The 26,356-nt window shown below is 47.8% G+C and overlaps 1 protein-coding gene and 1 long non-coding RNA gene across 4 annotated transcripts; both read right to left on the minus strand.

Moving 5' to 3' along the window:
- Positions 1-8,028: 8,028 nt before the first annotated feature.
- LOC131578779 (uncharacterized) lies at positions 8,029-9,080 on the minus strand. Its single transcript, XR_009277564.1, has 2 exons — positions 8,870-9,080; positions 8,029-8,493 (listed from the first exon to the last, which is right to left on the minus strand). It is a non-coding gene; the product is annotated as an uncharacterized LOC131578779 (long non-coding RNA).
- A 799-nt stretch (positions 9,081-9,879) lies between these two features.
- RASSF6 (Ras association domain family member 6) lies at positions 9,880-24,969 on the minus strand. 3 transcript variants are annotated; one of them, XM_058837179.1, is made up of 11 exons: positions 24,804-24,969; positions 20,109-20,198; positions 16,150-16,228; positions 15,659-15,810; positions 13,984-14,075; positions 13,371-13,543; positions 13,173-13,274; positions 11,953-12,004; positions 11,318-11,436; positions 11,134-11,231; positions 9,880-10,836 (listed from the first exon to the last, which is right to left on the minus strand). In XM_058837179.1, the coding sequence occupies exons 2-11, from the start codon at positions 20,177-20,179 to the stop codon at positions 10,761-10,763; spliced, it is 1,014 nt and encodes a 337-aa protein (XP_058693162.1). In that variant the 5' UTR covers positions 20,180-20,198; positions 24,804-24,969; the 3' UTR covers positions 9,880-10,760. The 3 variants fall into 3 exon arrangements, with proteins under 3 accessions (XP_058693162.1, XP_058693160.1, XP_058693159.1); XM_058837177.1 differs by lacking the exon at positions 24,804-24,969 and adding an exon at positions 24,585-24,725; XM_058837176.1 differs by lacking the exons at positions 20,109-20,198; positions 24,804-24,969 and adding an exon at positions 24,585-24,796.
- Positions 24,970-26,356: the final 1,387 nt, after the last annotated feature.

Below are 26,356 nucleotides of genomic sequence, written 5' to 3' on the forward strand. Positions count from 1 at the left end.
AAAGCAGCCTGAACACAGACACTTCCTTTTCTTGTGTGCAGGCTGCTTGTGTCCTGTCAGGTGGTTTCTAGAAGTAGGTGAGGCACGCTCATAATCCTTCAGCAGCACGTGCTCTTCTGCTTTAGAAGCAGCTTGTCCAGTGACCACATCAGCTACATCATGCAGCATCATTCCCAGTCTGGTTTTGGCTGTCAGGATCCCACACCAGGGCAATGTGGTTCAGCAGCAGCCTCAAAAGCCTCAGCAACACTTCATCAGCAGATTAGTTTCTCCAGGACTCCCAGAAAGAGTTCTGACATACAGGTTTTAAGAGAAAATGGATCAATGGGGTCACAGTGAACCTATCACAAGAGTCCCATTTAGAAGTGATGTACTGTTCATCTGCTTTAGCATATTGTACTGCCTGTGCAACTAGAGAGGAAGCACACTCCTTTTTAAGGGCCAGGAGATGAAAAGTGTGAGCAGTAAGAAAAGGCCAGAGGTGCCAAGTGTCTAGAGACGAGAAAAATCCTTGTGTATCAGGTTGTGATGTCAGGTAAGGCACAGATATCACTAATGACTCGCCTGGCTGCAGCCACACAGCTCCTTCCTTCTGTGAGTTATAATCATTACAGGCATTTATGCCTTCAGACAGCCTTTCTCTGAGCATTCAAGGGTACTCCCCATGAATGAATGACAGGATGAAAGTCAATGAGCACCGTTCTTCCTAATTCTGACATCTCAAGAAATAATTGAAACCTCATGGACCTCAGTTGTAACTTCCCATTTAGTTTGTTAAATGCCAGGACGCCTCTTGTGCCAAAGCAAGGCAGCCTCTTAAAGCCAATTTAGATAATCCCATGATCCACGGGACAACAAACAGGCAGAATTTCCGAGTACAAAGATAGCCCTGTAGTCAACATCTCTGAAGCTGAAAGACTCTTTGTGTTGTGCAGCCAGCATCATCTCTGAGTTTTCTCAGAAGCCAGTGGAAAGGGGCTCACTCCAGCCTCCTGTAGAGGGAAAAGCTCCAGTTCTCTAGAGGGTGAAGCTTCCTTGCCTGCTGTGCAGGGCTCCTCCAGCACAGAGTGCAGCTGCTGTAAGGCTCACACACACATGTACACACACACACACACACACACACACACACACACACGATCTACCCAAACTGCTTTTCTTGCTCTGGGGCTTCAGCAAAGCCTGTTATCTGTTTTGCTGAGTCGTCTTCTTTTTCTTTCTAATGATGGTGAAAGGCAGTTTTCAGTTTGCTGTCGGTGGTGATCTCAAAATGACAGGCCAGCGAAACATTGCGTAGACCACAAGGGAGTGTTTTCCTTGGCAGCACGCCCAACTCTGTCATATTAATGCTCAGCCAAGAGCTATTGTCCTTGACAAGTGACTCTGCACTGGCAGAACAGGATCCACTGCAAGAGTTCTTCCTGTGTGCTACACTCCTGGTGCCTTCTGAGCCTTTAGAAGGCTGAAACACCTGCCAGAGTCAGAAAACTCACATCCCCTAAAACCAGTTATTTATCTCACAGAGCTATGGGGCAGCGATTTGGTATTGGAGAAGAGAAGCTGTTCTGCCCAGAACTTAGCTACAGAACAGCACTAAATGCACCCAGAAGACACCTAGGCCAAAGAAAAGCAAGTAGGCTGTGGGACAGTGAGGGAAGGGCATTCCCACTGTGCGAGGGTACACTGCCAAGTGAGCAGAGTAGGCAGTGCACAGCTGGCTCCTGTACAGCTGGCTTAGGGCAGGGTGTAGAAAGCACTTCAGAGACAACTAAACCCCCATGTTTTATCAACACTGAAACATCCTGTCCTTGCTCTGCTTTGTTAATGACCTCTCATTTGTGATCAAAAAAAGTGCAGATTCACAAATACAAGATTGGAACATTTTCTTTTGGTGATGAACAAATCCTTCCCGTCACAGAAAACCTCCCACACAAAATTCTCCTTCCATTTATCTGTGACTTCCAATTAATAAATGCTTTGTTGTAAAGTCGTCAGCCCTCCTGAGTGGAGCAGGGCACAATCAAACTCAAATACTCAATATACTGACAGTAAGGATTTGCTTTTGAAAAAAGGAAATGAAAGAACACGATGTGAACGACAGAAAACAGACCTGAAAGGGATTCTGGGGAGCCAGTGAGACCAGAGAGTACAGCACAGGCATTTTGAGCACTTCAGATAGCTCTCAGCCTCAGTCCAGGGCCTGCATGTCAACAAGGCCTAGGGGAAGTGTGTACACACTAACCTTCACCAAGGAACAGAACCGCCTGAGTGGGCCTGAGTGTGCCCAGTTGGTGTTTAAGAGAGATGACTTTCCCCAGCAAAAGTTAGACCTTGGTTATGGCTGCTGCCTGTTAACACACTAAGCTGCTGAGCCCAAAGGAGAGGAGTCCCCAGCCAGCATGGTGCACAGAACCCCACTCACCTGCAGGCAGTTCCTGGAGCCCCCTGGAAGGTGTTCCCATGCTCTGGGAGGTGTTTGTGCTCCCTCCTACTAAGTGAGAATGTGGTAAGCTTGAGGTCATGACATGTTCTAGTCAGATAAATGCAGGAGCTAGAAGGACACCCATCCACGCTGTGCTGGCTGCTTCTGAGGGCAGAGGTCTCTGAGCCTGAGAAGTCAAATGGTTCCAATCTCCACTAATTTGTCTTTCAGCTGAAAACTTTCTGGTGCCTGTCTCATTCACTGGGGAATCTCACCCCTGCCACTTTCATTTTGCTTTTAAGACAGAAAAGGAAAGGAGACATTCTTTTTATTCTTTTTCATTCTGTAAGTCTTGGAACAGAACACTGTGTGTCTGTTTTATTTTTAATTGTTGATGTTGTGATCACTTTCTTATTTGGGATATTAGGCAAACCTTCCTTTCCCTGATGAAAGAGCGAGAACACCCACTGCATGTCTAAAGCAAGAAAATACAAGAGAAGCTCCACAAATGGTTTTGCTCTGTTTTTGAGATGGAATCTGAAGAGGAGGTTCGTGAATGAAGTCTGAGTTTTATGGAAATGCATCACACTTGTGGACTTTAAAGAGAAATCTAGTGTTGCTGTGCTCTGCCATTTGTAGCTTTTTGGTATTCTTTACATAGATCTTTTCTCTTTTCATACTTAGACGAGGTTGTCCTTCCTTTCCCACCCCAGGGGATTGCCACTGAGGTTTGAATAGAATAATTTCTTTTCCTAAGTTCAGAAAGTGTTACCATTTCTTTGGCTGAGTCACCTAAGCATGATCAGACACAATTTTCAAAGGTGGCTGGGGATTTGACTACTCAGTTAAACCAAGAGAAACGGAATCTCCCAATCCTCTGAGGTGCTTTGGGAAAATCTCTTGCTAAATGTAGCAGCTTAATGATGATCTAAAGATACATAAAGACATTCTCATCTCTTTAACTGAAAAAATCAAGGGCTACCTCCACACAGTGGAAACTTGACAGGCATTAAAGAACATCACAAATTCCATAGAGGCAAATATTACTCCATTCTTCTGGACTGCAGCTCAGGTAGTAGCCCTGTTTGTTTCCTGAAGCATGGCTATATTACAGGGCTAGGGCAGTATACCTGCTGTATTTTGGGGCTGCCTCTCCACAGGAAACATAGAGAATGGCATGTCAGAGGTTTGCAGCATGCTGTTAGGATACAGGAAGTGCTCATCTGGGTCAGGTGGTTTGATTCAAGTTCACATCTCCGTATTTCCATTCCTATTCATAAGTAAAGTAAGAATTGGCACGAGGACACTGACAAGGAAAGCTGTCAGAGCACCGAGGGCACCAGGTGCCCCTAGGTGCCCATTGGCCCAGCAGCCCTGCTTAGGCTCAGGCACTGGCTTCTTCTCTAAGTGCTATGCTCCCTGTTTAGTTTGTCTGTGTCGTGCTGTCCTGGCTGTGCTTGTGGCTTGTCTTGCTGCTGAGGAGTGGCCTGTTTCTCTTTAGGTGCTGCAGCTGCCTTCAGGAGGCCTGCTGTGCCCCGGGCCAGCGGGTGGCTAGCTGGACATCCCAGCTCCCCTGCTCCCGCTGCTGCTTGGACAGGCGTGCTGAGTGCTCACCTGACACCCATCCTTGGCACTGGGGAACAACACAAGGGCTTCAGTAAAACCCCTGGAAAATGCAGGCAGTGTGTTAATCTATCTTCCCACCAATTTCTAGCCAGTGGTTACTTTTAATCTGTTCCCTGTGTGGAAGGATTTTTGTCAAGGTGCAAGCCAGCCCAGTCACTGATTTTTCAAGAGGCTTATTTTGTTTCATTAAATCTTGTGCAGAGTTAAATACAGGAGCCCTTGGTACAAGGGAAGGTAATTGTTTTACAGACCTGGTCTGTAGGGAACTTAGTGGAGATGGCTTTTAATAAAAAGCATCTGGAAGGATGCCATGATTTAATTGAAAGGCCACCCCACGGAGCAAGGCACATGCTAAAACAGGAGGGTGTGGATTAAGCCCTGCACAGCCAAGTATGGCCATGAACATGTCATCCTGTGACAGCAATTTCTGGCCCAAATGGCTACCTGCCCCAGCAAGTCTTTCCCAGCTCCTGTGCTGGGAATATTTTCTGGAATGCTGTGAGGGGCTTCCCAGCTGTATGCCTGTGGGCCAGCTGGTCCTTTTAAGGGCTCCAAGTGTCTGAAATGAGACTCGGGGCTGGTGCCTTGTGCTCTTTTTGTTCAAGAGGAGCTGCCAGCAGCACTCTGGGGACACATCAGGGTGTGCCTGGCACAGCAGGCTGTGTGCAGTGCCAGACTGAGTAACCCAGCTTCACTAGAAACCAGGAGAAACTGTACTGCCTGGGTGGAGCTGAGAAGATGATGGAAGTTCCCTAAGCAGTCTTTCATTGAGAAAATGGCTAGACAACCTTCTCCTGCCCTTGTTTCTATGTGCTTTGGTTTGATGTCCATGTAGGAGTCACAGCAGTCCTGATCCCTGTTCTTACCTGGTGTGGTATTAGCTCTGTAACTGGCTTCCTATGGTCAAGGGTGGGCACAGGTTCATGGCAGCAGCTCTCCTAGGAGCGAAACCGGAGCCTGGATGTAGGAATACTGTGGAGCTTGGCAGACAGCTGTTTCTCCCAGTTTGATGCAGTGCCTCGTGTTCCACTCCCAGTGTGTTTCCTCTGGTGAGGTGACACCACCTGGTGCCAGCCTGCAAAGCTGCCTCTTTCTCTCCCTGGACACAGCCACCTGCTAGGAGCCTGTGCTGGTAGGGCACTAAAGCTCGGGCAGGGAAATGCAGGCACCGAGGACTCGAGTTTCTCTTAGCAGTATTCCCATCTTGGGTGGCAAGGCTGCACACAGGGCATGGGTTTATGTAGATCTGCTGAGTGCCTTCACGAAATCCTGACCGGATTTGGCACTTGGGAGATGAGAAAGCAACTCCTCTGCTCTGCACCTCATCTGGTATTTTGTACAAGGCCATAAGATCACAGGCAATTAGGGGATGACTCTCTCCAAACCCCAGAGATATAAAATCATGCCAAGGGGAGGGGGGAGAAAGTGGGAAGGTGTGGAAGAAAAAGAAAACCAAAACCAAACAAATCCCATGAAACCAAAACCAAACAGAAAAACCCACTAACAAAAATAAAACAAATAAAAAAGCACAAAGCAACAACAAACCCCCACAACTGGCATGTCCTTCCACCACAGTAACAGGTACCTCCCTTTTGTGGTAGCCTGGTAGATTTAGGGGTTTTCTGGAACACATGATTGGAAAGGGCTCCTTTACAGCCTACATCTTTGACTGCTAGAGGAAACAATCAGTGTAGCAGCAACCTAAATAACAATGAGGCATAAAATCAGAAACTGACACTCAAGCTTGATATAGAAACAGGCAACAAAGAAGCTCTGAAAAACTGTTCTCATTTCCAGAGAATTTCTGTGAGCATAAACACCCAAGCTGAAGTGGAAGTGACCATACAGAATCTGCAGCCATGAGAGGACAGGTCTTGCACCTTGGTCCACTGAGAGAAACAAAAACCTGTCCTGATCATGTGCTGGGTCCTGGGGAGCTGCTCTGTGAGCATGGACAGAATTGTGGGCAGTTTTACTTCCTCTCCATGGTCTTTGATTTATGTTGGATAGAGCAATGCATTGCCATTTGCTTGCCAGTTTGTTGTGACTTCTGCCCGCAGTCTCAAAATCTCTTTGTAAGGTTTTCCATCTCTGTTTGCTCTGATAATAGATATCAGGACAATCTGGAAACTTGTCCTTAAATGTCCAGCTGCGTCTCCAGCACTGGTGAAATCTGACTGGCACTTCCTAGCATGAGACAAACACATAAGTGAAGCAAAATGTCATACTCAGATATGAGTGGATTCACTGGGGAAGAATCCGAGGTCTAAGCAGTTCGCTGGCAAAACTCAGCTAGAAAACTGGGATTGGAGGAAGCTTTACCAGGTCGTGGCTCCAAAGTTATGTCACATTTCTTTAATTGCCACACAGCTGCTGTAGGGCTGGTAGTGCTTTCAAAGATGCTTTTATCTTGCAGGCAGCAACAGACTGTATTTGGCAGAACCAGCCTCTGATAATATTTAAGCACAGACCACAGCATGTGGCAAAATAACTGTAGCAACTGCCTGAAGAAAGCCATTAAAATAAGCAGCTGTTTATTCTGATGCTTAATGAGTTAGCAGTTAGAGTGTTGCAATTTTACACTTAGTGAAACATTTAAGAGCCCTTCAAGGCAAATGACACTAAACTGGGGTAATGTAAGTCTGGTGTTTATCTGGAGCTTACCTTCAGGTACCTGCTCAGAGCTTCTCAGCACAGGGGCCATGTGCAGCTCAGCAGTGTGAGACTGCCCGAGAGAGAGAACAAGTCAAACCACACGACAGGAAAGATTGGGGGGGTACTTCTGGCAGGTACTGGAACAACAGCTGTTGTTCTAAACATCAGTTTTTGCTATTGTTAACCTGCAACCTATCTTTTTTTTTTTTTTTTTTTTTTGACCTGAAAAGTGATGTGTGGAGGTAGAGATACTTGCTTTAAAAAAAAACCAACAAAGTTCTTGGGCTTGGGGGATGCGGGTTGGGTAGAAGATGACTTTAATTATTTCAGTGGAATTCATAATAATGAAAGATGGTGCTCTATAATAAACCTGCTCAGACTCACCTGTTGGAGGGGTTTTTTTTAGTTTGTTTTTTTCCCCCCTAATTTACTAAAGGACTAAATTTTTAGGAAGCTTGCTGGTGTTAATTGCTTGATAGAAAGGGTGGGTGGCCCCTGTTACAGTTTCTGAATTCTGTTGAACTCTGTTGCATTCTGTTGTTGAATTCTGTTCTGTTGACTGGCAGTGGTTTAAACAGATCCTAGAAAGAAGAAACAGTGAGTTGATTGTAGCTGATGTTTTAAGTTTAAATAAAGCTTTTTTTCTCAAGTCATTATGATACCAACTGCAATTTCTTTCCTAAGGAAGGCAGGTCCAGGCATATTTTAGGTTAACCTGAAAAGATTCCCATCTAGATTACAGGAATGCAGTGGTATTAAGGACTTCCTTAAAGAAATTGATGCCATGTCATCCATGTCGTAAGTAATGGTAAAAATCATAGGACTTAATCTAAGAGCTTTGTAATCTTCTAAAACTCAGTGATGACAGAATAGTGTTTGTACCTTTAACAGCTCATCTCTAAATTCAACATGTCAAAAGAAGGTGTGCAGAAACATATCAATAAGAATTTCACAAAGCAGTCTGGGTGAAGGTGTGCTTCATTTCAGATATGCATCAGCACCGCTGCTGCTGGCCTCTCCAGTGGTTCACATTCCTTCTGGGAATGTAGATACCTGCTCAGGGTGAAGGTGATACACTTACCTTACTGCCCAAAGTAAAAAAATACAACCAGAGTAATTACCCCAGAAATGTATCGGAAACAGATAGATAGAAATAATAACTGGAGTGCCAATATTTCATCCCTTTCAACATTGTGTCTCTCTCCCCAGAGTTCTCCTAGGAAGGTAGGCCAGCCCAGGCCCTGCAGTGATTGTGTTCAACAGCAGCAGCAGGAGAACTGACAGCCACGGTTCCCTCCCACGTTTTCAGTACAGCAACACACCCAAACTGAGCTTGGGAAATATATATTCACTGCATAATTTCTGTATCGCATTAACAAGCTTTGACACTAATGCTAATGCTTCATTAGAAGAAACATGACAAGTAGGCTGGTTCAGTGTGCATTTAGCACAGAAAGCTTTCTAGCACACACACTGAGACTTTTGTTGCCGCCTGACAGCTTCGGCTATTTCAAATCTGCTCAGTCGCAGGGGAGGTGCAGCCAGCAGTGCTTTCCCTCCCTTGGCTGTGCTGGGGTCCTGGTGCAGAGACCGATTCTGTGTGTACAGGCACGGACATTTCATCTCCAGGCCTGTTTCCTTCGGGATGTCCCTCGGCAGACGCTGCAGAGGAGCACAAAAACGGGGGACTGTGGCTTTGCCGGGCTGTTGAATGGGGCAACAAAGCCAGCACTCCTGACGCTGCGGAGAGTCCCGAGGGGGAAAAGTCGCCGTCTCGAACGTGGCAGTCCGACCTAGATCACCGCAACAACATCACCGAGATGAAGCGGCAAGAGCACTTGTTTCAATAGCTACAAACCCCGCCGTGCCGGGGTGTCTGGGAGCGGTGGCACTTGGGGCTGGAGGGCGCAGCGGAGCCGGCCGGGCCCCCCCAGCGGGCGCAGCTGTTCCACAAACCGGGAGTGAAGGAAGGGCCCGGCAGGGAGCCGGGAGCGGGCGGGAACGGGGAGCGCTCGGGATAGCGACTCCCCGGCCGCGGCGTGCGCAGGGCTCGCAGGGCCAGCGGGACGGTCCTGCCGCGGACTGAAATAAAGCCCAGGCTCGTGTCAGCCGGGGAGCTCTCGGTCACGGGTCTCTGTGTTTTCAGAGCTTGGGGGAGCTGATGCATACCTGCCTGAGAGCTTACGTCGCGCCCGGCCAGAAGACGGGAGGGGGAACCGGCTCACAGCACAGGAGCCCCGGCCCCTTCGCCCCGAGCCGCAGCCTCGGCACCGCCGCGGGGACCGCGCTCGCCCCTCCCGAGGAGCCCCCGTCCCGCCGGGAAAAGGCCGCGGGGCGCGCACGGCGCAGGCCCGGGCGGGGCCTCGTCACCGGCGCTCCGCCCCCGCCGCGGCCCCGAGCGCCGCCTGCGGGACCGCCCCGGTACTGCGGGGAGCGCCCCCGGAGCGCCCGCACGGCGGGCCGAGGCGGGCCGGGCCCAAGCGCTCCCCCGCAGCCGCTGTCCCGGGCCCCTCAGCGCTGCTCCCTCCCTTCCAGCGCCGCTCAAGCCGGCCCGGCGCTCACCGCGCGGTTCGAACGCCGGGCGCGACCAGGCCCGACCCCGCTGCCGCGGCTGAGGTGCCGCACGCTCGGCTCCTGTGCCCGCTCGGCTCCTCTGCCCGCTCGTTGCCCGCGGCTCCCGTGCCCGCGGCTCGCCCCTCCCGCCCCTGGACAGCCCCGCGTCCCTGCCGGGCCCTGCCCGCTCCCAGAACCGCACCTGCGGCAGCCCCAGCGGCGGCGGCCGGGTTCGGTCCCTGAGCATTCCCGGGGAGAAGCGATCCCAGCTCTCCCCGTTCCCGAGCGGCCGCCGCTGGCACAGAGGCCCGGTTCACGAGACCACACACGAGACCGGTTCGCGGTCCGAAGCTGAGCCGAACCTAGGAGCGGCTCCGAGTTCAGTCGAACCGAGCCGAGCTCGGCCGAACCCGAATACCGGCTGCGTGTTCAGCCGAATGCGGCCGAAGCCCGAAGCAGTTCCGAGTTCAGCCGAACCGGGAAGAGCTCGGGCGAATCTCGCGAGCGGTTCCGAGTTTAGCCGAACCGAGCCGAGTCCGATCGAACCCCCGAGCGGTTCCGAGTTTAGCCGAACGCAGCCAGCGAGTTGGAGTTCAGGAGACGCGGCCAACGAGTGAAGGAGGAGAATGAAGTGTGCAGAGATTTATTTTATTTACATCTCTATAATTCGAGCTCTAACATTGAACACGGCTCAGCCAGACAGGACCGGACATTTGGCTGCTGTGCCCTGACTGGAGCACTTCTCAATTCCCTTTCAAACAAAACACATCGAGGAACACAATCGTTTATTCCAACAGTAACCACTGAGATGCCTTTCAGGACCCAACAGTGTTTGGCCAGTTCTTTCTTGGCAGTTCACGAGGTATTTCATCGGTAAATTCCCTGTCATTGCTAAAGCAGGGCAGCTCCTAAGTGGGAGGGTTTCCAGTTATGTTTTTCTTACAGTAGCTCAAAGCTTAAGCAGTTTCAGCCTCCACCAGCCTGAAGCCGGTGGATTTCAGGCATCTTGCACGGATCTTTTATAACTTAAATGAAAATTCTGCCTGCAATCTTAAATACATAAATACCTTCTGCCACTTGGCTCTACTGAAAAGCTTTCTGGTAACATAATACAATATTTCTCAAACAGAGGGATGACCACATCCTTAATTTGCATATTTTCTATCAGCACATTGATTATTGCAACATTTTTCTACGCCAGCCTCTTGGTACCAGGTTGCACATCAGCAGGATTTAAAGCCTTGGGCTTTTCAGGGGATTTTTTGCCTAAGTTCCAAGTCAGATCCAGCATCTGCTGTTTGGGTGATGCAGTGTATCTCCTCAGGTGGTTCCTGCCTGCACCCAGCGCTGCAGGAGTGGTTCAGTGGTGCGGAGAGCCTTTCCCCACCTGGCACTCCAGGAGGCTGAATCAGCCTCAGTCCCAGCCCACAGGCAGCAGACTCTGCCCCCTTGAGCAGCCCAGGCTCTCCGAGGGGCCATTCCCGGGTGTTCCCAAGGGGCCAGCCCATCACACCGTAGTCTCTGTTTTTTTAACACTTCGACTTCGAAGGTGTTGCCGTATCAGGCTCTTCTCTCTGAGGTACCTGAGAGGGAGAATGCATTTAAATAACCTCTGCAAACTTTGGACCCAAATTCCAGCGAGCTGGTGAAATGGCAATGAAAACTTTCCCAACGCAGGCAAGATTAGGATTTTCTAAACATTTCCTGGACATTTTGATTCAACATGACTATCAGCCCATCATCCAGTAAGAGATCTATGGCTGCTGTAGCCTCTTAGTGCTCTTGGACTCACAGGTACAACCACATCTTATCCTCATGAGCCAGGCCACAATTGCACAGATTGCCCTGGACTCTGTGACACCTCACTCGTGTCTGTTTACCTTGCAACTGTCTGTTGGATCTCCTGCTCCTCCTCTTCATTTATTCTGTGCAGAATCGATTCCAGAAAGGGAAGATGAAATGAAATGTACTGAGCAACCTAACAAGGAGAAGACAAGAAAGGCACAGCTAACTACGGTCATGGGGAAAAATGCCATGGACTGTAAGAAGTGAGGATATACGTACATCACTGCTGATCTCTTCCACGTCCCCATCCATGAGAAAGAACTTGGCAATCTTCTCAGAGGGCCCCTGCAGCAGCCTGTGCAGCAAGGGAACATCTCCACTCCTCAGCTGCTTCTTTTCTGCAATTCATAAGCAATGTCATAAAACAGGGAACATCCCACAGGGGCTCTATCTACCGCCTGCAGCCATGAGCCTTTATTCTGACACAGATCCCATACTGACCCAAGTGCCATTACCACATACATAACAGTATTGTGCCATTTAAAGTGCCACTTCTCCCCCAGTTCCCTCCTACTGTCCCAGGCGTTCCCATTAATAAAGATCAAATCTCCCTCTCCCTCAAAAAGTAAGAGTAAACTGCTGTGGAAGTAAACTTTTTCCACTGAACAATGAGTACTTTTAACCATGGAATCCAAAGCTGTCAGCTGAAAGGGCCCACAACACAATTGTTCAGCCTTTCCTCTCCAGAGGAGACATCTCTGAAGCGTCCCTGATCAGGCAGAATGCCCCTCCACACACACAGTGAACAGACAAGGACAGAGGCCTGGGATGAGTCCTGTCACTCCAAGGGATACATTCCACACACACACAGAATGATTAGACATGAAGTGATCAGGCAGCAGTGGCTGGCTTACCTCCAGATGCATGGATAACGTAAAGTGCAAATTCACGGGGGCTGTTTTCTATCTGTGAAACAAAAGAAAATCCATTCAGGCTCACAGATCTTCCCAGCACCTCCCTCTCAGCACATTTTCCCTGCCTGTCTCAGCTCAGAGCTTTGGATCAAAGTCTGAGTCAGGGAGCCTGTCTGTGGAAGAGTTAAAGATACTGGATCTGGGTAAGGCAAAGCTGTGCTGCCGTGTTCACTGTGCCTGTGCCAGCCCCAACCCCTCATTCCCATGCTGCCCAAATCAGTAACACACTCCAAGCCCAGATCTTTCCTGCCTGGTTTCCTGGCAGCATCCTCAAGTGCTTCACACAGCTTACTTGTCCCATCACGTGCAGATGTGCTGCCATCAGGGAAAACACCCTCTGTGCCTGACAGCCACATTCAGAAACCAGCAGAGCTTCTGAACACTTACTTTGCAATTTATTTCCTACAACTTTACACCCTGCTCTGTAATTCCCTTCTTTATTCCTCCTAGAATTTAAGTTTTCCTTCCAAGACACAAGTCTTACTAACCACGTGAAGTAATTCTGCAATAGTGAAGTCTCTAGACAAGTTAAATGGAAAGTTTAAGACCATTAAAGTATAAATTAAACACTAAGCAGCCATGCAAAATCAAGATATTTGAGAAACACGCAGCAGTAAGGGGAAAGCTACTCCTGATCACACACGGCGTTGTTGGTGGGAGATAGCGCCAAAAAAAATCCCTTTTATAAAAAAAAAAAAAAAAAAAAATCAAATCCTTTTATCTCAAACCTTCGGGATTTCCCCCCACGCCTGGCTGTGAGCGAAGGCTCGAGGCATCCCCTGGCGCTGTCCCGCGTGTTTCACTCCAGCCGCAGTTCCGGGACTGTCCGCGGGAGGGCAGCACCGCCACGGACAAAGCACAGCCTTTGCCCGCCCCGGGAGCGCCGGGAGCGCGGAGCTGCGAGAAGCCGCCCTGCGATTCACGCCACGCACCCAGGGGAACTCCTCTGGCCTCTGAGAGCCGTGGAACACCGCTAAAATAAACCCAACCCGTGCATTTAAAATTGTCCGTGTGGGGCTTTTGTTCTACACTCCACTCCATGCACTATCCTCGCCCAGTTATTCCCCATCTTTCCCGCAGCGCTGGAGCGCACATCGGTGTGAACATTTCCAGAATACGGCCACACGACCACTGTGGCTTCCTCCTGCCAGCAGACTCACCTTAAACTTACGAAGGAGCTGCTCTATCACTTGTCTGGTTCTCATCTGGCTGTTGATTCTTATCTTGGTTTCTGACCCAAAAGCCGGAGTGAAAACCGATGTCTGGGAACAAGAACGGTCGCACCACGGCGTGAGCAAAACTCATTGGACAGGGTTCCCTGCCCCTCAGGTGACAAAGCCAAATGTAAAATTTCCCACCTCGTGGTTGTAGAAGTGGCCATTGATTGAGAACCTGTGAGTTTCTACTTCCATCCTGGTTATGGTGGGGAGCTTGGTCCTCCTGCGCACAGCCGCAGCATCGCTGCTGGTCCGGGGCAGGGTGGCACAGTCCAGCTCCTGCTCCCTCAGCGTGGGACTGTGACATGGATAACCTGGACAGAATAGAACCACACATCACGTGAGGCGGCTCACCGCTCCCTGCCAGCACCCCCAGAGGAAGGAGGCTCTCGGTGAAGGGCTTTATTTACTATTTATTATTTTTTGGAGCGGGGCGGAGCTGGTTAGGAACAAAGCACAGGCATAGGATAAAGAATAGAACTGATTGCAGTTGTTGTGCTTTGCTGTTTTGTTCCCTTGGGAATGATTTCTTGGATCAAAGCAGTGCTCATTCCCACTGGCTGTTCAGCAAGTCACCTGCACAGCACTGTTGGCCCTGAGCAGCCCTTGGTGGGTGTTTCCCCAGCTTGCAGTACAGGTCACACAGAGCAAAGAGATTTCCCTTCGCCGGTAGGGAAGGCCTGATGTGTGAGATCCCTTTTGCACTGTCACAGAACACAGAGCTTTTTGATCCCATGAGACCACCAACACTAACTTTGCTCCAGGTCTGGCTGCTCCTCAGTAGACTTCACTGTATCCCCGCTAATGTGATGGAGGTCATCAAATTCTCCCCAGCGAGTCATTCCCCTGGAAAACCAAACATGGAGTTATCATCGACTGCTCCTCATTAACTCTGTGATTTCAGTTTATCCTGTGGCCAGGGTTCCTGCCATACATTCCTCTCCCTGCTCAACTTACTGACTTCAGCATGGTAACTTCAGTTTAAGTCATAATAAAATCAGGTATTAAAATATGGTATGACCAGGGATCCCAGATGTTGCACATCCAATTTAGAACCTGTTGAACATCAACCAGGACATAACTCACGGTAATTCCTGATCTGTTTTACAACAACACGCTGGATTAGTCACACCCACACTACCAGGCAGGCACACAAAACACATACATTGTTGTTTAACAGTTACAGGTCTGTTACACAGGTCCACTTACACACAGCCCCTTGAGCTGCCCAAACCAGCTGTGTATGAGATAACACAGAATAACAGAAGACTGAAGATCCATCCAGCCTTTTGGAAAAACTATATTCATGTTAATATTTCCATAAACCATTGCCTAAACTCTTCAGCATAAGGTCTTCAGACAGTTACTGCTCTGACTGAGAATAAACCAATTTGTAGCACAAGATTAAAAGTGAATTTCATGTGAATGTATATATATATATTCCCAACAACATTCAGCTACCCCCAATTTACATGCCAAACAAGATCTTGGTTGTATTCCACACATTTACCAAGTTCATTTAAGATCAGACAGCCCAGCTGCTCTGCATACCTTAGAGCATGTCAGGGCAGCCCCACGTTTCTGGGACCATGAGTTAATGTTTACTTTAGGATACCGATTTCCACCAGTCAGGAGTTTTTTAAGAGTGCCATGTGCACCCTGCAGACCTGGTCAAGGTAAACCAAGAGCCAGATTTGCCTAAAACTCAGGTTCTTTCCTTGTTATTCCTGTCAAAATTCATCCCTGCATTTCAACAGCCAGAGATGGGGAGGAAGACTTTACTGGAACTCCAGAGCTGCAAAGGTGGCAGAATTAAATCCCCAGTTCCAACACGTCCCACATGCAGTCTGAGACAATAACTAATCAGAAAAATAAACTCTGCAATACACAATTTATCAGGGAGTCACTCAGGGCCAACACTGCCTCTGTATTACAAGATTCAGATTCAGCTCATCAAATTCACCACCCAAGGCTGGGGGAACAGTGGTTAAACAAAAATACACTGAGCACCTGTATCAGCTGAGCTCAGCACACTGGGATATAAAATGTCATTGGCAGCAGCTGGAACAGCTGGTCTGTGGGCATCTGAAGGGTTTTTTACACTGAATTCTGCACAGACAAAGCCACATTCATTCCTTGACTTGAACTTCACATGAGCAGCAATGGTTCCACACCTCACACAGCTGGGAATGTAAAGCTGGGACAGACAATCCCACAGCATTTACCCAGCAGATCTTGGCTTCATGCTCGAGTGTGTGCCCCAGCATGAAGCCTTGCAGGGGCTGTCACTGTCAGGTGCACATGGAAACACGTGGGGTTTGTTTGGTATTTTCATTTACATCAATTTCCCAGTCCTTGTATAGGAATAGCCAGTGCCCATGAAAAAGAGCAGCCTCGTGCAGCTCCTCAGCCTGAGGGCCAAATGTTACCTTTTAGTAGGGAAAAACCCCACATTCTCTGTTGACTTCAGGGTCACAAAAGCAGGAATCTGCTTCTCATCCTGAATTTTTAATCGGATAGGATGTCGCACTCCCCAGAATATTGAGAGGATTCCTTCAATGAATGGTGGGCTTCCTTCCCGCTGGAGAAAAACACTGAAACAGTTAATGCTGCACAATAACAGAGTAAAAATAATCCACTAATAACAATCTATCTCCCCTCAAAGAAACAGTAAATACAATGAAATCACTGAGGCCCACAGCCCTGGAACAGATTACTCTGAGAAGGTGTAACCTCCGTTTTGAGCAATTTCCAAAACAGCCAAAGCTGACCTGATCAGCTGAGGAAATCAGTTCTGGTTTATTATATTGGATGGAACATGTCATGCAACAAAAACACCACAGCAAGTTCTGGAGTCCAGTGCTGTGAGGGGAAGAGAGCACTCATTTGTGAGCAGAGTTTCTCACCCCTAAGTCCTTACCTGATTATATGTCAGTTGCAGATTCTCTTGATCTGAATAGTAAGAGTTATAATTCTTCAGAAGAGAACTGAGCTGCTCTCTAGAATAAAGATGACAGTGAAAAAATATTTTTAACACCTCTGTAAAATGCAGGAGGTACGTGGCAGGGTAACACCCCATCACTGTGCTACCCACTGCATCCTTGAATAGGTTTATTCATGATCCATACATCATTTTCTGAAGAGTAAAGTTTTGTCAAGGTACTGGTTGCTCATAAGTTGCTTCTTTAAAGACCCAGAAGAAATTACTTAGTCAGTCCCACATGACCCTAATAACATTGCCCCAGAACAGCTTGTACTTTGCACCTCTGCAGCAGTCATGAGGAGGAAGCAAACAGACCAACAGCCCCACACACCAATGTTGCAGGTTACTTTAACTAGGCTGCACCTGCCTTTCCCTGCATGATGGCTTCCAACTTTTAACACTGCTTCAGAGTCTTTTCTTATCTCCAGACACCTAACAGGATGTCTCACATTTCTCTTGCCCTCTATTTGAAACAAGCCAGCTTTGCACCACATCTTTGCTGAGAGGAGAAAGGAAGGAAAATGAAGAGAATCTCTGCCAGCAAGCAAGGAGCTGTGGAGACAACAAGCCAGCTGCAGCCCAGGCTGTGGAGGGCTGAACAATGACAGAATTAATTGAAATATACTTCAAGGCCATTGAGAATGAAGCACTCCTCCCCACACCATTTAAAGATGACTCAGACTGTAATTCAAGCAAGCAATTCCCACCAGCAGAGGTGGTTAGCCATGGGGAACAACTGCATGGAAGTGTACAAATTCTTCCCTATGGACTAATGATTCCAATGGTTTTGTGTCCTGTCTCGCAGTGATGTGTGCAGGCACCAACTCTGTTATTTCCACGTTTGTGAGAGCTGCTGGAACAGCAAGCCCACAGGTCAAACACACGGCACCTGCAAACTCTGCACCACACATTCCTCAGGGAGCTGCTGAAGCTCTTCAGAACTCATGTGCCATCAGAAACACTATTACAACTCCTCCACCAATTTTACATGAAAAGGTGCCCCAGAGGAACTGAGAGCCCAACGTGGGGACAGGCCCCAGGAGCGTGGCCTTCCCCTGAACCTGGCTGCTCACACAGCAGAGAGGAACCAGGGACATCAGGAGGGCAGGAAACATGTCCAGGCTGTGCTTGGGGCAGGCAACACGAGGACAAGGGCAGCACCACTAATCTCAAGGTTCATTGCATTCCCTGCTAATTCTGTGGATGTAAATTATTTACTTTACATTACTGCAATTCCACACACAAAAATATTTTTAACTAGCGTTATCATCTGAATTCTAAACAAGGATTTTCAATATTTACTTTGACTTACTTCAGTCTTAAATCCTCAGAATACTGGTGGCAAAACCCTTGGGTTGAAATAGCTCATTACAGGTTCCTTGAGTCCCGTGAGCCATGAGGGACTGCATTCAGGTCACCCCAGCAGAAGGGAATGCAAATAGATTTGGATAAGAATCAGGTGCCAGCCCAGTTCTGATCACGCTGGCTACAGGTAAGCAAGATTACACACGCCGTGGCCTCGTACGCAGGCAAGCTCCAGATGCAATTCATGATTAACAGGAAAGTAGGAGATAGGCAGTTCTGTCTGACAGATGTTGGGACAGACCTGCTGATCCTGCTCAAGAGGTGCTTCAAACTCCAGTCTCTTGGTACTTCACAGCATTTGGCAATCGTTTTATTGACAGCTGTTATTTCACAAGGTTTTCCCCAAGCAGGAAGTTGGGAAGGTGAGCTCCCTGAAGATGGATTGTAAATAAGGACTTGGGTCAATTCTCTGAGGCCCACCTATTACTCTTAGTCCATGTTGACTGCAAAGGCAAGTAAAATCACGGACTAACAGCAATAAGTGGTCTGGTAAGGGCCATCTCTGAAGCAGATTCTGTTTCTCAGAGCAAGCTCCCAAGATTTTCACACAGTTTCTTGCCTTGTCTAGAAAAACTTGCCATTACCTTCCTCAGAAGTTTGCACAAGTAAATCCTTCAGGTTTCAGCCTTGCATTAGTGCAACCAACATTGACAAACCACACAAGCAATTAGAAAAGCCCTGAGGGAGAGATTAACAGCAGCTCACTCTGACTTGTTTGTCCTTGTGCAGCAGAAAGGCAAGGGAAAAAAACACATTTTCCTTCTTTTTGCCCCAGAAGGGAATACGTGCACCAGCCTAGTTCCAGGAGTAGTCTTATTGTAACATATCTTCCCACTGCCCCAACCTAGAGACAGATGCCATCTCTGCTGAGTTTGGTGTCTGGAAAATCAGCAGCTGTTGCATTGCAAGCAGCTTTGTGACAACAGCCAAACACAGACATTAACAGAAACCAAAGCCAAGTAACTGGCAGAACAACTCACCCCAAAAACATAACGTGCCCTGCAGATTCACCACTTTCTTCAGTACCAAAAGCAGGACACAAAGGAGCTGCAGGATCAGGTGCCCCAGTGGTAAACCACAACAGAGCCCAGGCTGGATTTTCTCTGGAAACACTAACCCATGACAGCTCACCTGTGCCCTCTCCTGCCCAAGCCCTACACACAACCTGTGAATATTTATGGCAGTTATGCTGGAGATGCAGCAGCTCAGCCAGCCAAATCCTCCCACAAGCTTTGGTCAGCCTTTTGATCCAGCCATTGTGCAATTCCCAAACAGCAAGCTTGCCCCATCAGCAAGATTTGCAGGATAGAATTGGAAGAGAAGTAGTGTAACAGCAGATTCAAGGTACAGATGAGGGATGGCAGTCTGGAAATTGCATTGGAAGCAAGCCTGAGTGCATATGGAATGTCAGGGGTTCTTGAAACACTTATTTCACTTAACAAAGTTTAAACTTATTTCCGAAAAGAAAGTTTAAACCATAGCTGTTATGCAGAAAGGTCTCAACTGGGGTGCACATTTCATCACATGAACAGGCAAGGATCTAGGGGCGTAAAGCCCCAGGGACAATGGTTTGCTTAGTACATATCCAAATGCTTTTGCAAGCCAGTTTTTTGCACACCTTAACTACCTCTGACACGAAAGCACTGTGTCCCAAACTAGCAGCAGTATAAAGGAAACAACTCTTGAAGAGAAAGGGAGAGATGCATCTGCTGCCTGTGGGCGCTGGGAAAAGCCCTGCCACCCTTCCTTGAAAAGGGTGAAAACAGCATTGCTCAGGCCACATAGGAAAGCATCAGGATTCAGGAACAAATCTCTACTGCAGCATGACAAATTCCATTGCAAACCCCATCCCTGCTTGAGTCTACAGGTAGTTTCTTTCCCATGGGAAAACCAAGAGCGATGGAAATGAAGGGAAGCCCTTCCTCCAGCTCCTGTGCTCTTGTCAACAGGGAAAAATCAATCCCATAAGAAAGGGGATGGAGCTAAACGCCAGGTGGCTCAGAATTTGGGGCAGCAGTAGGAAAAATTCCTCCCGGGACACTGAACTGTGGAAAAGCATCCCACAAATGACAGATTGCACTTCCAAGCATTTTTTACAAGTAGGTGAAAGAGACACTGACCACAGCAAAGAGCTAGCAGCCCAAAAGTCTTCGTGCACAGACACCCTGCAATCTGGGGCTGCCAAACCCCAAGCTGCAGAAAAGCAGAGCTCAACTCTGGAACTTAAGGTCAATTCCAACAGATTCCCAAGACAGGAGGGTCTTCTTTCCTAACTTGTAGTTTTATTTCAGAATCCTCTAGAAGGGCTGTTGCCCTTAAGGAACAAAAACCCAAACCCAAATATTTAATGCTCTGTTCTCTTAATTCCATGTAAAGGCCAACTCTGTTCTGTAGGCTAAACTAACTAAGTGCTAGGGATTTCTGCTGCTACAGGCTCAGCTCTCTACAAGATCCCCTGTCAAAGAATAAATGTGGAATAACTTGAAAGAAAGCATGAAAGTTATTAAATATTCAGGGTTTTAATAATTTACCTGGTTATGAACTTCTCCTCATTGATGAAAACAGAAGGCAGATGCTGTGCCTTCATAGTCACTTTCTTCATTTACTCAGAAGAGATGAATCTAAGCAAAAGGTAAAAAAAAAGTAAATGCATTCACTAGTGCTACTACAAAAGATAGAACAGTAAGGACAAAGCTTCAGCTGGCCAAGTGAAACAGGCTGGGACACGCAAGCTGAGGGCTCACTGCACAATACTTTGATCACTTCATACAAAATTATCTCCCCCTCCTAATAAAAACAGCCATAAGCCATTCCCATCGAGTAAATAACAGCACCTTAAATCCCAAGTACTACATCTACCAGGACTTTCTCAAGCAGTTTCAGGACTACTTCAGCTCCAGGATTAGCTGTTAGCAGAGTGAGACAGCAGCCCATGTACCAGTCAGGATCCATGTGTCCACTATGGATGGAGCATCACCCAGGGTCACCAAAACACACCGTGACTCAGCAAACCACCTCATCCAGATTCCTAAAACTAGGCAAGGCAAGGAGTGCTGATGATTAGCAGGGTCCTGCAGCACAGCAGGAAAGCAAGTGGAATAGCAAAGAGAGAACAAGATGGTAAATTCAGGGAGGTAGCAATACAATTTACAGATTCCCACACTGGGATGCGAGTATATTATCATAGGCAACAAGCCAGACCCACGAGACTTCAAAAATGCCTTCCTCAATAAGCCCAGGCTCTTTCCTTCACCCTCAGCTACTAGAATAAAAGGACTGAGGAGTTAACTGAACAAGTGGCATCACACATGGCGGGGAAAAAGCCCTCAAAGAACTCCATGAAAAGCAGTAATAGCTCCAAAGACTGCCCTGGAAGTTGATCATTCCACTTCCATTTCTCTTACTTGGGCATGATGACAAAGGAATTTGGCTCACAGCACTCCATGTCCATTGTCCCTTATGCCAGGGGACTGACTTGAAACTGATTTCAGACTGCATTGGACAGGGCCTGGTCAAAGACATCTGCAAAGCAGTTGATTGTCTATAGCTCCAATGACAAGCAGCATTCCAAAACCTGATTTAGGGAACATTCAGCCTTGAAGAGATCATGGCTGGCCAAAGAGTAAACACCTCACCTCTGTGTGCTGCACTACTGAGCTGCTCTTTTAGATGTCACCAATTTTCCATAGACAAATAGCTTTTAAAAAACAACATACGTGGACAAGTGAGAAATACTGCATATAAAAACTATGATCTTCACCCTACAAAATATACAGGAAGTTATTTCATAACCCCTAAAACCAGAGTGCACTACCAAAATGAGCTTTACCTGAGCAGCTGGTGATTCCAGCAGTGCTCTGTCAGGAGCTCATGGAAAGGAGCAGCACTCCCTTTGTCCTTTGGGTGACATCCATCAAGACAAAACATACCTGAAAGCCAAACAAGCCCAGGGACTTCTGTACAGACATGAGTTTGTGTGTGAGGAATACACTGCTTGGCTTTTCCCTCTGAAATTACTTCAGGAGCCACACCCTGAAATCTGATTTTATGTGATTTACTTAAGACCTCTAAGGGAAGCAGCTGCCTGTGTCAGTGTAATGTCTGGCCTTTTTTACAAGATGCAGAGGAGTTTCTGTACTTTGGCACCTGAATAACTGAATGTGCACTTCAGCTTCCTCCCACCTGTCAGGAAACAACATATTAAGAGCAGTGCACAGCCAAGTCACCTCTATTGACTGGAGAGCAGTGGAAGAGACATTTCCACCGCTTCACTGCTTGTGGTTGCACTCTTTTCTACTGTATTTGGCCTGAAAATGATTCATCTGAAAGAAAAAGCTGATTTCTGAGCATGGAGAGCAGTGACCTTTACACACACAAAAAAGATATGAATGCTGTGTTTTCCTACACAGTGGATGGCTCCTAGTAAATTATTTGCCTTAAACACCTTGAACAGATTTTAATCAGCCCGCTGCCATTAAAATGCTGAAAATAAAGAGCTGACTGGAAGAGTGGGTGGTGATGGGGATACTTCTTCACCAATGCCTTTCTCTTTCTCTCCCTCACCCAGGCCAAAGCCCTTCTCTCCTATGGCTGGAGGAGAGACACAGCTCTCACTATGTTTTCCTCACTTATGTGACCTGCTGCACTTATCAGCCTCGTACCAAACACTTCCACACCAGCAGCTCACTCCAGAGATGATCCTCTTCTCCCTGGACCCCTCCCATGGGCACATTCTAGCTGCACATCTCTTAGACAGCCTATTTTTAGCCAAGCCCTAAACCTGTGGGTTGCCACCACGCAGTCACTTCCCCAACACCAGTACCCGACACAACAGATGTCAGGATATTTGCACTGGCGCTCCCTAAATGCACAAAGCTGTTAGATTTTCCATCACCTCCTGCTATCATGCTGCTTTCCATGTCACTTCCCTGTAGTCCTTTTGAGGAAGCAAGCAGAAGTGAAATGTCTCTTCCATTGCTCCCTTAGATTTGAACTAACCAAACCACGCTAATTTTCCAGCCACTCCAACCATATCTGCCTGTGTAATTTATTCAAAGCCATCTCCTGACTTACTTGGTACCACACAGGTGTCTTGACCATTATGTTAAACTGGTAGGCTACACCTGGAGAGTGGGATTTTGGCTGGACTAAACTGCTGGCCTGAGACTTAACCAAGTAGAAACCTAATGCTTGGAGGAAGACTGGCTGAAGCCTGAAACATGAAGTGAAGGAGAGAAAGGAAAGCAAAGGGAAAGTCAGGAGGAAATGAAAATTGCAGCAGCTGCAAACTGAGCATCTCTAGAGGAGGACTGCAACTATTGGAGGAGTCTAGGAAAAGCAAAGGGAAAACAGACCAGTGCACATCTCAGAGAGCATCAACAGATCAGGGCACAAGACACATCTCACAAATGTAATGAGCTGTACTCATCTGTAAGATTCATATCTTGCCTGAAAAGTGGGGTTTTCTTCCCAAAGAAAAACTCCAAGTGTCAGTGCAGAGACAGGTAAGAGGATTTTCTCCCTTCTATTCAGTACAGCGATATTTAAGTCATTTACTTAAGGGGACAGACCAGGGACAGTTGAGCGCAGGAATGACAAAGCAGAAGTTAAGAACAAATGGCTACACAGGTTTTTAGACAGGGATAAAAAAAGGCAGCTGCAGAGGAGGACTGGAAGGAGAGGGACACGCAGGACCCAGAACTGAGCCAAGCAGGAGCAGCAAGGCAGCACCTCAATTTGTGTAACGGCCTGGATGTGCTCTCTGGTGCATCCATCTATTAAGACAGGGCCCACAGAGCGCAGTGTGCTACACAGAGCCTCTGCCAGTGCTGGAGAAACTAAAACCCCAAACCTCAGCAAAGATCCCAAGGTATTTTGACCCAGTGCTTCCCAAAGCTCTTCCAAACTAGCAGGAAGACAGTATAGGGTGAACCTCTTCCATTTCTTTCATAGAAACCACAAAGCTCTCTGTTAACTCAGCTAGCAATCACACACACATGGAATATTTTGTGCAGCATAAAGCTTTGCACCATAGGCACAACACCATATCCAACTGAGTCATCTTCTAAAATCACAAGTGGCTGGAATTTAGCAAATCCTACAATCATGATTGGTTTCTATAAAGATGAATGTAAGGTTTGTTCAGCTAGATAAACTCAGTAGCAGCAGAACAATTTTACTAGTCACATACTCTAGTTACAGAACTTCATGGTCCCTTTGTTTTTTTGTTCTTTTTGTTTATGTTAGGTGTCCCTACCACCAAAGAAAAGGGTGGTAATTAAAGCAAAGCACTTACTCTGAACAACTGTGTTTTCCCCACTAAGAAAAAAAGGGCTTTGTTTTTTTTCTTGGGCTTTCAGATTTCTTCACACCTTATTTTAATAATTAGCTGTTCAGTACAGAGCATTAAGAGTACTCCTTGAGTACAAATCACAGCATAAGCCCTCTGCTCTGGCAGGCTCGGAATGGGATTTGCCAAAACCAGCAGTAAATTGGTTTATGTGGATACGGCCCCTTAACTTTTCCCTTAACTCTGCCAGGCACAAGGCAGGAGACGCACACGCTCCCTCCCCTGAGGCATCGCTAGAGCGGGGCTGGCACTCATCCCTTCGGAACGCTAAGTTACCCCATTTTCGGAGCAGAAGTTGCTTTGTTGGCAGCAGAGCGGCCCGGGCCGCTTTGAGGCGCCGAGAAGAGCGGGCAAGGTCACGGGTGTCACTTGTGACCGGCAGCCGTGGCGAGCGGAGGGCACCGCGGGCTGCTGGCCACGGGCACGCCGAGGAGCAGCCCTCCCTCCCTCCCTGCCTGCCCGCTCCCATCTCAGCTCACCCCCACAAACCGCTCCGAGACCTCTGCCAAGCGATTCTGAGCTCGCATTTCTCCTTCCCTGCGGCACCCCAAGAGCCCCAGAGCAGTGTGGCCGGAGATCGGGCGGCTGCGAAGGACCTGGCTTCCCCCGGAGCCGCAGCCCGCACACCAGAACAGCTCCAGCCTCGCCGTGCACTCACCTGGGCGAGCGATCCGAGCAGGAGAAGCACGGGAGGAGTTTCACGCACCTTTCCCCGGGCTCTGACAGAGGCATGGCAGGCTGGCCCTGGAGGACAGCGACCTCCGCTGCTGCATGGGACCCACAGAGCCCTTAATTCCTACTTGGCTTAACAAACCGGGAATGCTGGAAGCCCGGGACACTCCCCGCACCTCGGTGCACGTCGGGAATATTTACCTACCACTTTCCGTTCTCCAAGCGCTGACAGGAGCCCGCCCTTAGGGTTCCACCTCCAGGAGGCTCCGGTTAACACTTTAATCGCTAACTTTACAACGGGAGGCAACCTGCCGGTTCCCTGGAACCGTCTGGTGACACACCGGAATACATCCTGTGCCCAAAGCACTTGTTAAGCTTTAACCTCCTCGCTTTCCCAATCCACTGGATAAAGTATGCTTTCCCTCAGATCCATGCCCGTCTTCAGTGTTTGGGGGAATAACTGCTACAGTCCGTCACGCCCCAGGGTACACATATAGATTTAGAACATTATGACAAATTGTGACAGCACAGCTTGATCCCTTAACCCCACACAGTTATTTTTGGTGACCTGTGTAATACCCTTATGAATATTACCGGGCAAGAGTTGCATTTGTGAGAAGGAAAGCATTGCCTCTTTAATTACTCAGCAGTAAATTGCATAAGCAGATGCTTAAGCTAGAAAAAAGAACTGAACCAAGATACACCTTCCCAGCTCCTACTGTTTGCTCATCTGTTTCCAGCAAATAATTCATTCACCAGATCAATCCCAGAACAAGAAGTTACTGGGAAACAGAGAAGAGCAAGAAAAACACCAAGCCTGAATTTGCCTTCACATCCATATTATTGCACTGATTCATATCAAGTTACTTTTGCTTTATATAATTTGATGTTAGGGAGAGGCACAACAGACTCAAATACTCAAATATATTTGATTCCTGCTCACATCCTATCCTGTGGTATACTTCTCTCCAGAGACAGACACAGTGCCAAACACACACCACTGGAAACCTGCTATTTGGGATTAAAGTTTGTGCTGCAGTTTCTGGCTTTGCACCTTGAAAATATTGACACAAGGATTTAATTGGTATTTACTACATTGAGAATCACTCAAAACAGGAGGGAAGCAACGTGCAAGGTTTTTTTTTCTCAGTTCACAACAGCACAGAAGCTCTGTGCTGGGGCTTGGAGCTTCACTCTGAGCTCAGTCTCTGGAGCTGCTCCATCTCAACCGGGACAGTTGAGCACAAATCCACACAGCTTCCCAATTGCTGCAAAAGCAGAGCTTTGCTCTTGCCTGTCCCAGCTTCAGATACCTGAGCACACTGCCTGATGCTCTGGGATCAGGGAGCTGGAGCAGAGAGCAATAGCAGCCTGAGCCCTTCAAGCCTCAAACCCAAGATAATGTCAAATACCTGTTCCACCCCGCTGGACACTCACACCGTGGAGCTGCTGGGCACCAGGAGGCACCCAAGGGTTTTTATAACTGAAGACCACAGTATGTGGTCTCCACAGAAGCAGAATGTGATGTTACCCACCCCCCTCCCCTCAAGGATGAATCAGGTTTTCACCCCAAACTTTTCAACTTAAAAAGCAAACAAAGCCTCAAGTTTCTGAGGATAGCTCTTTTTTTTTTTTTTTTTTAAAGTTTATAACCAAGTTTTGAAAACCTGGTGCTTAAAGTACTTAGATTCATGCAGAGATGCCTCAGTAAGAAATTAATACAATAAAGCAACGAAACCTGTAATTGTAATAAAAAAC

The sequence above is a fragment of the Poecile atricapillus genome, chromosome 4 (genome assembly GCF_030490865.1).
Source record: "Poecile atricapillus isolate bPoeAtr1 chromosome 4, bPoeAtr1.hap1, whole genome shotgun sequence".
In the NCBI taxonomy this organism is placed as follows: Eukaryota; Metazoa; Chordata; class Aves; order Passeriformes; family Paridae; genus Poecile; species Poecile atricapillus.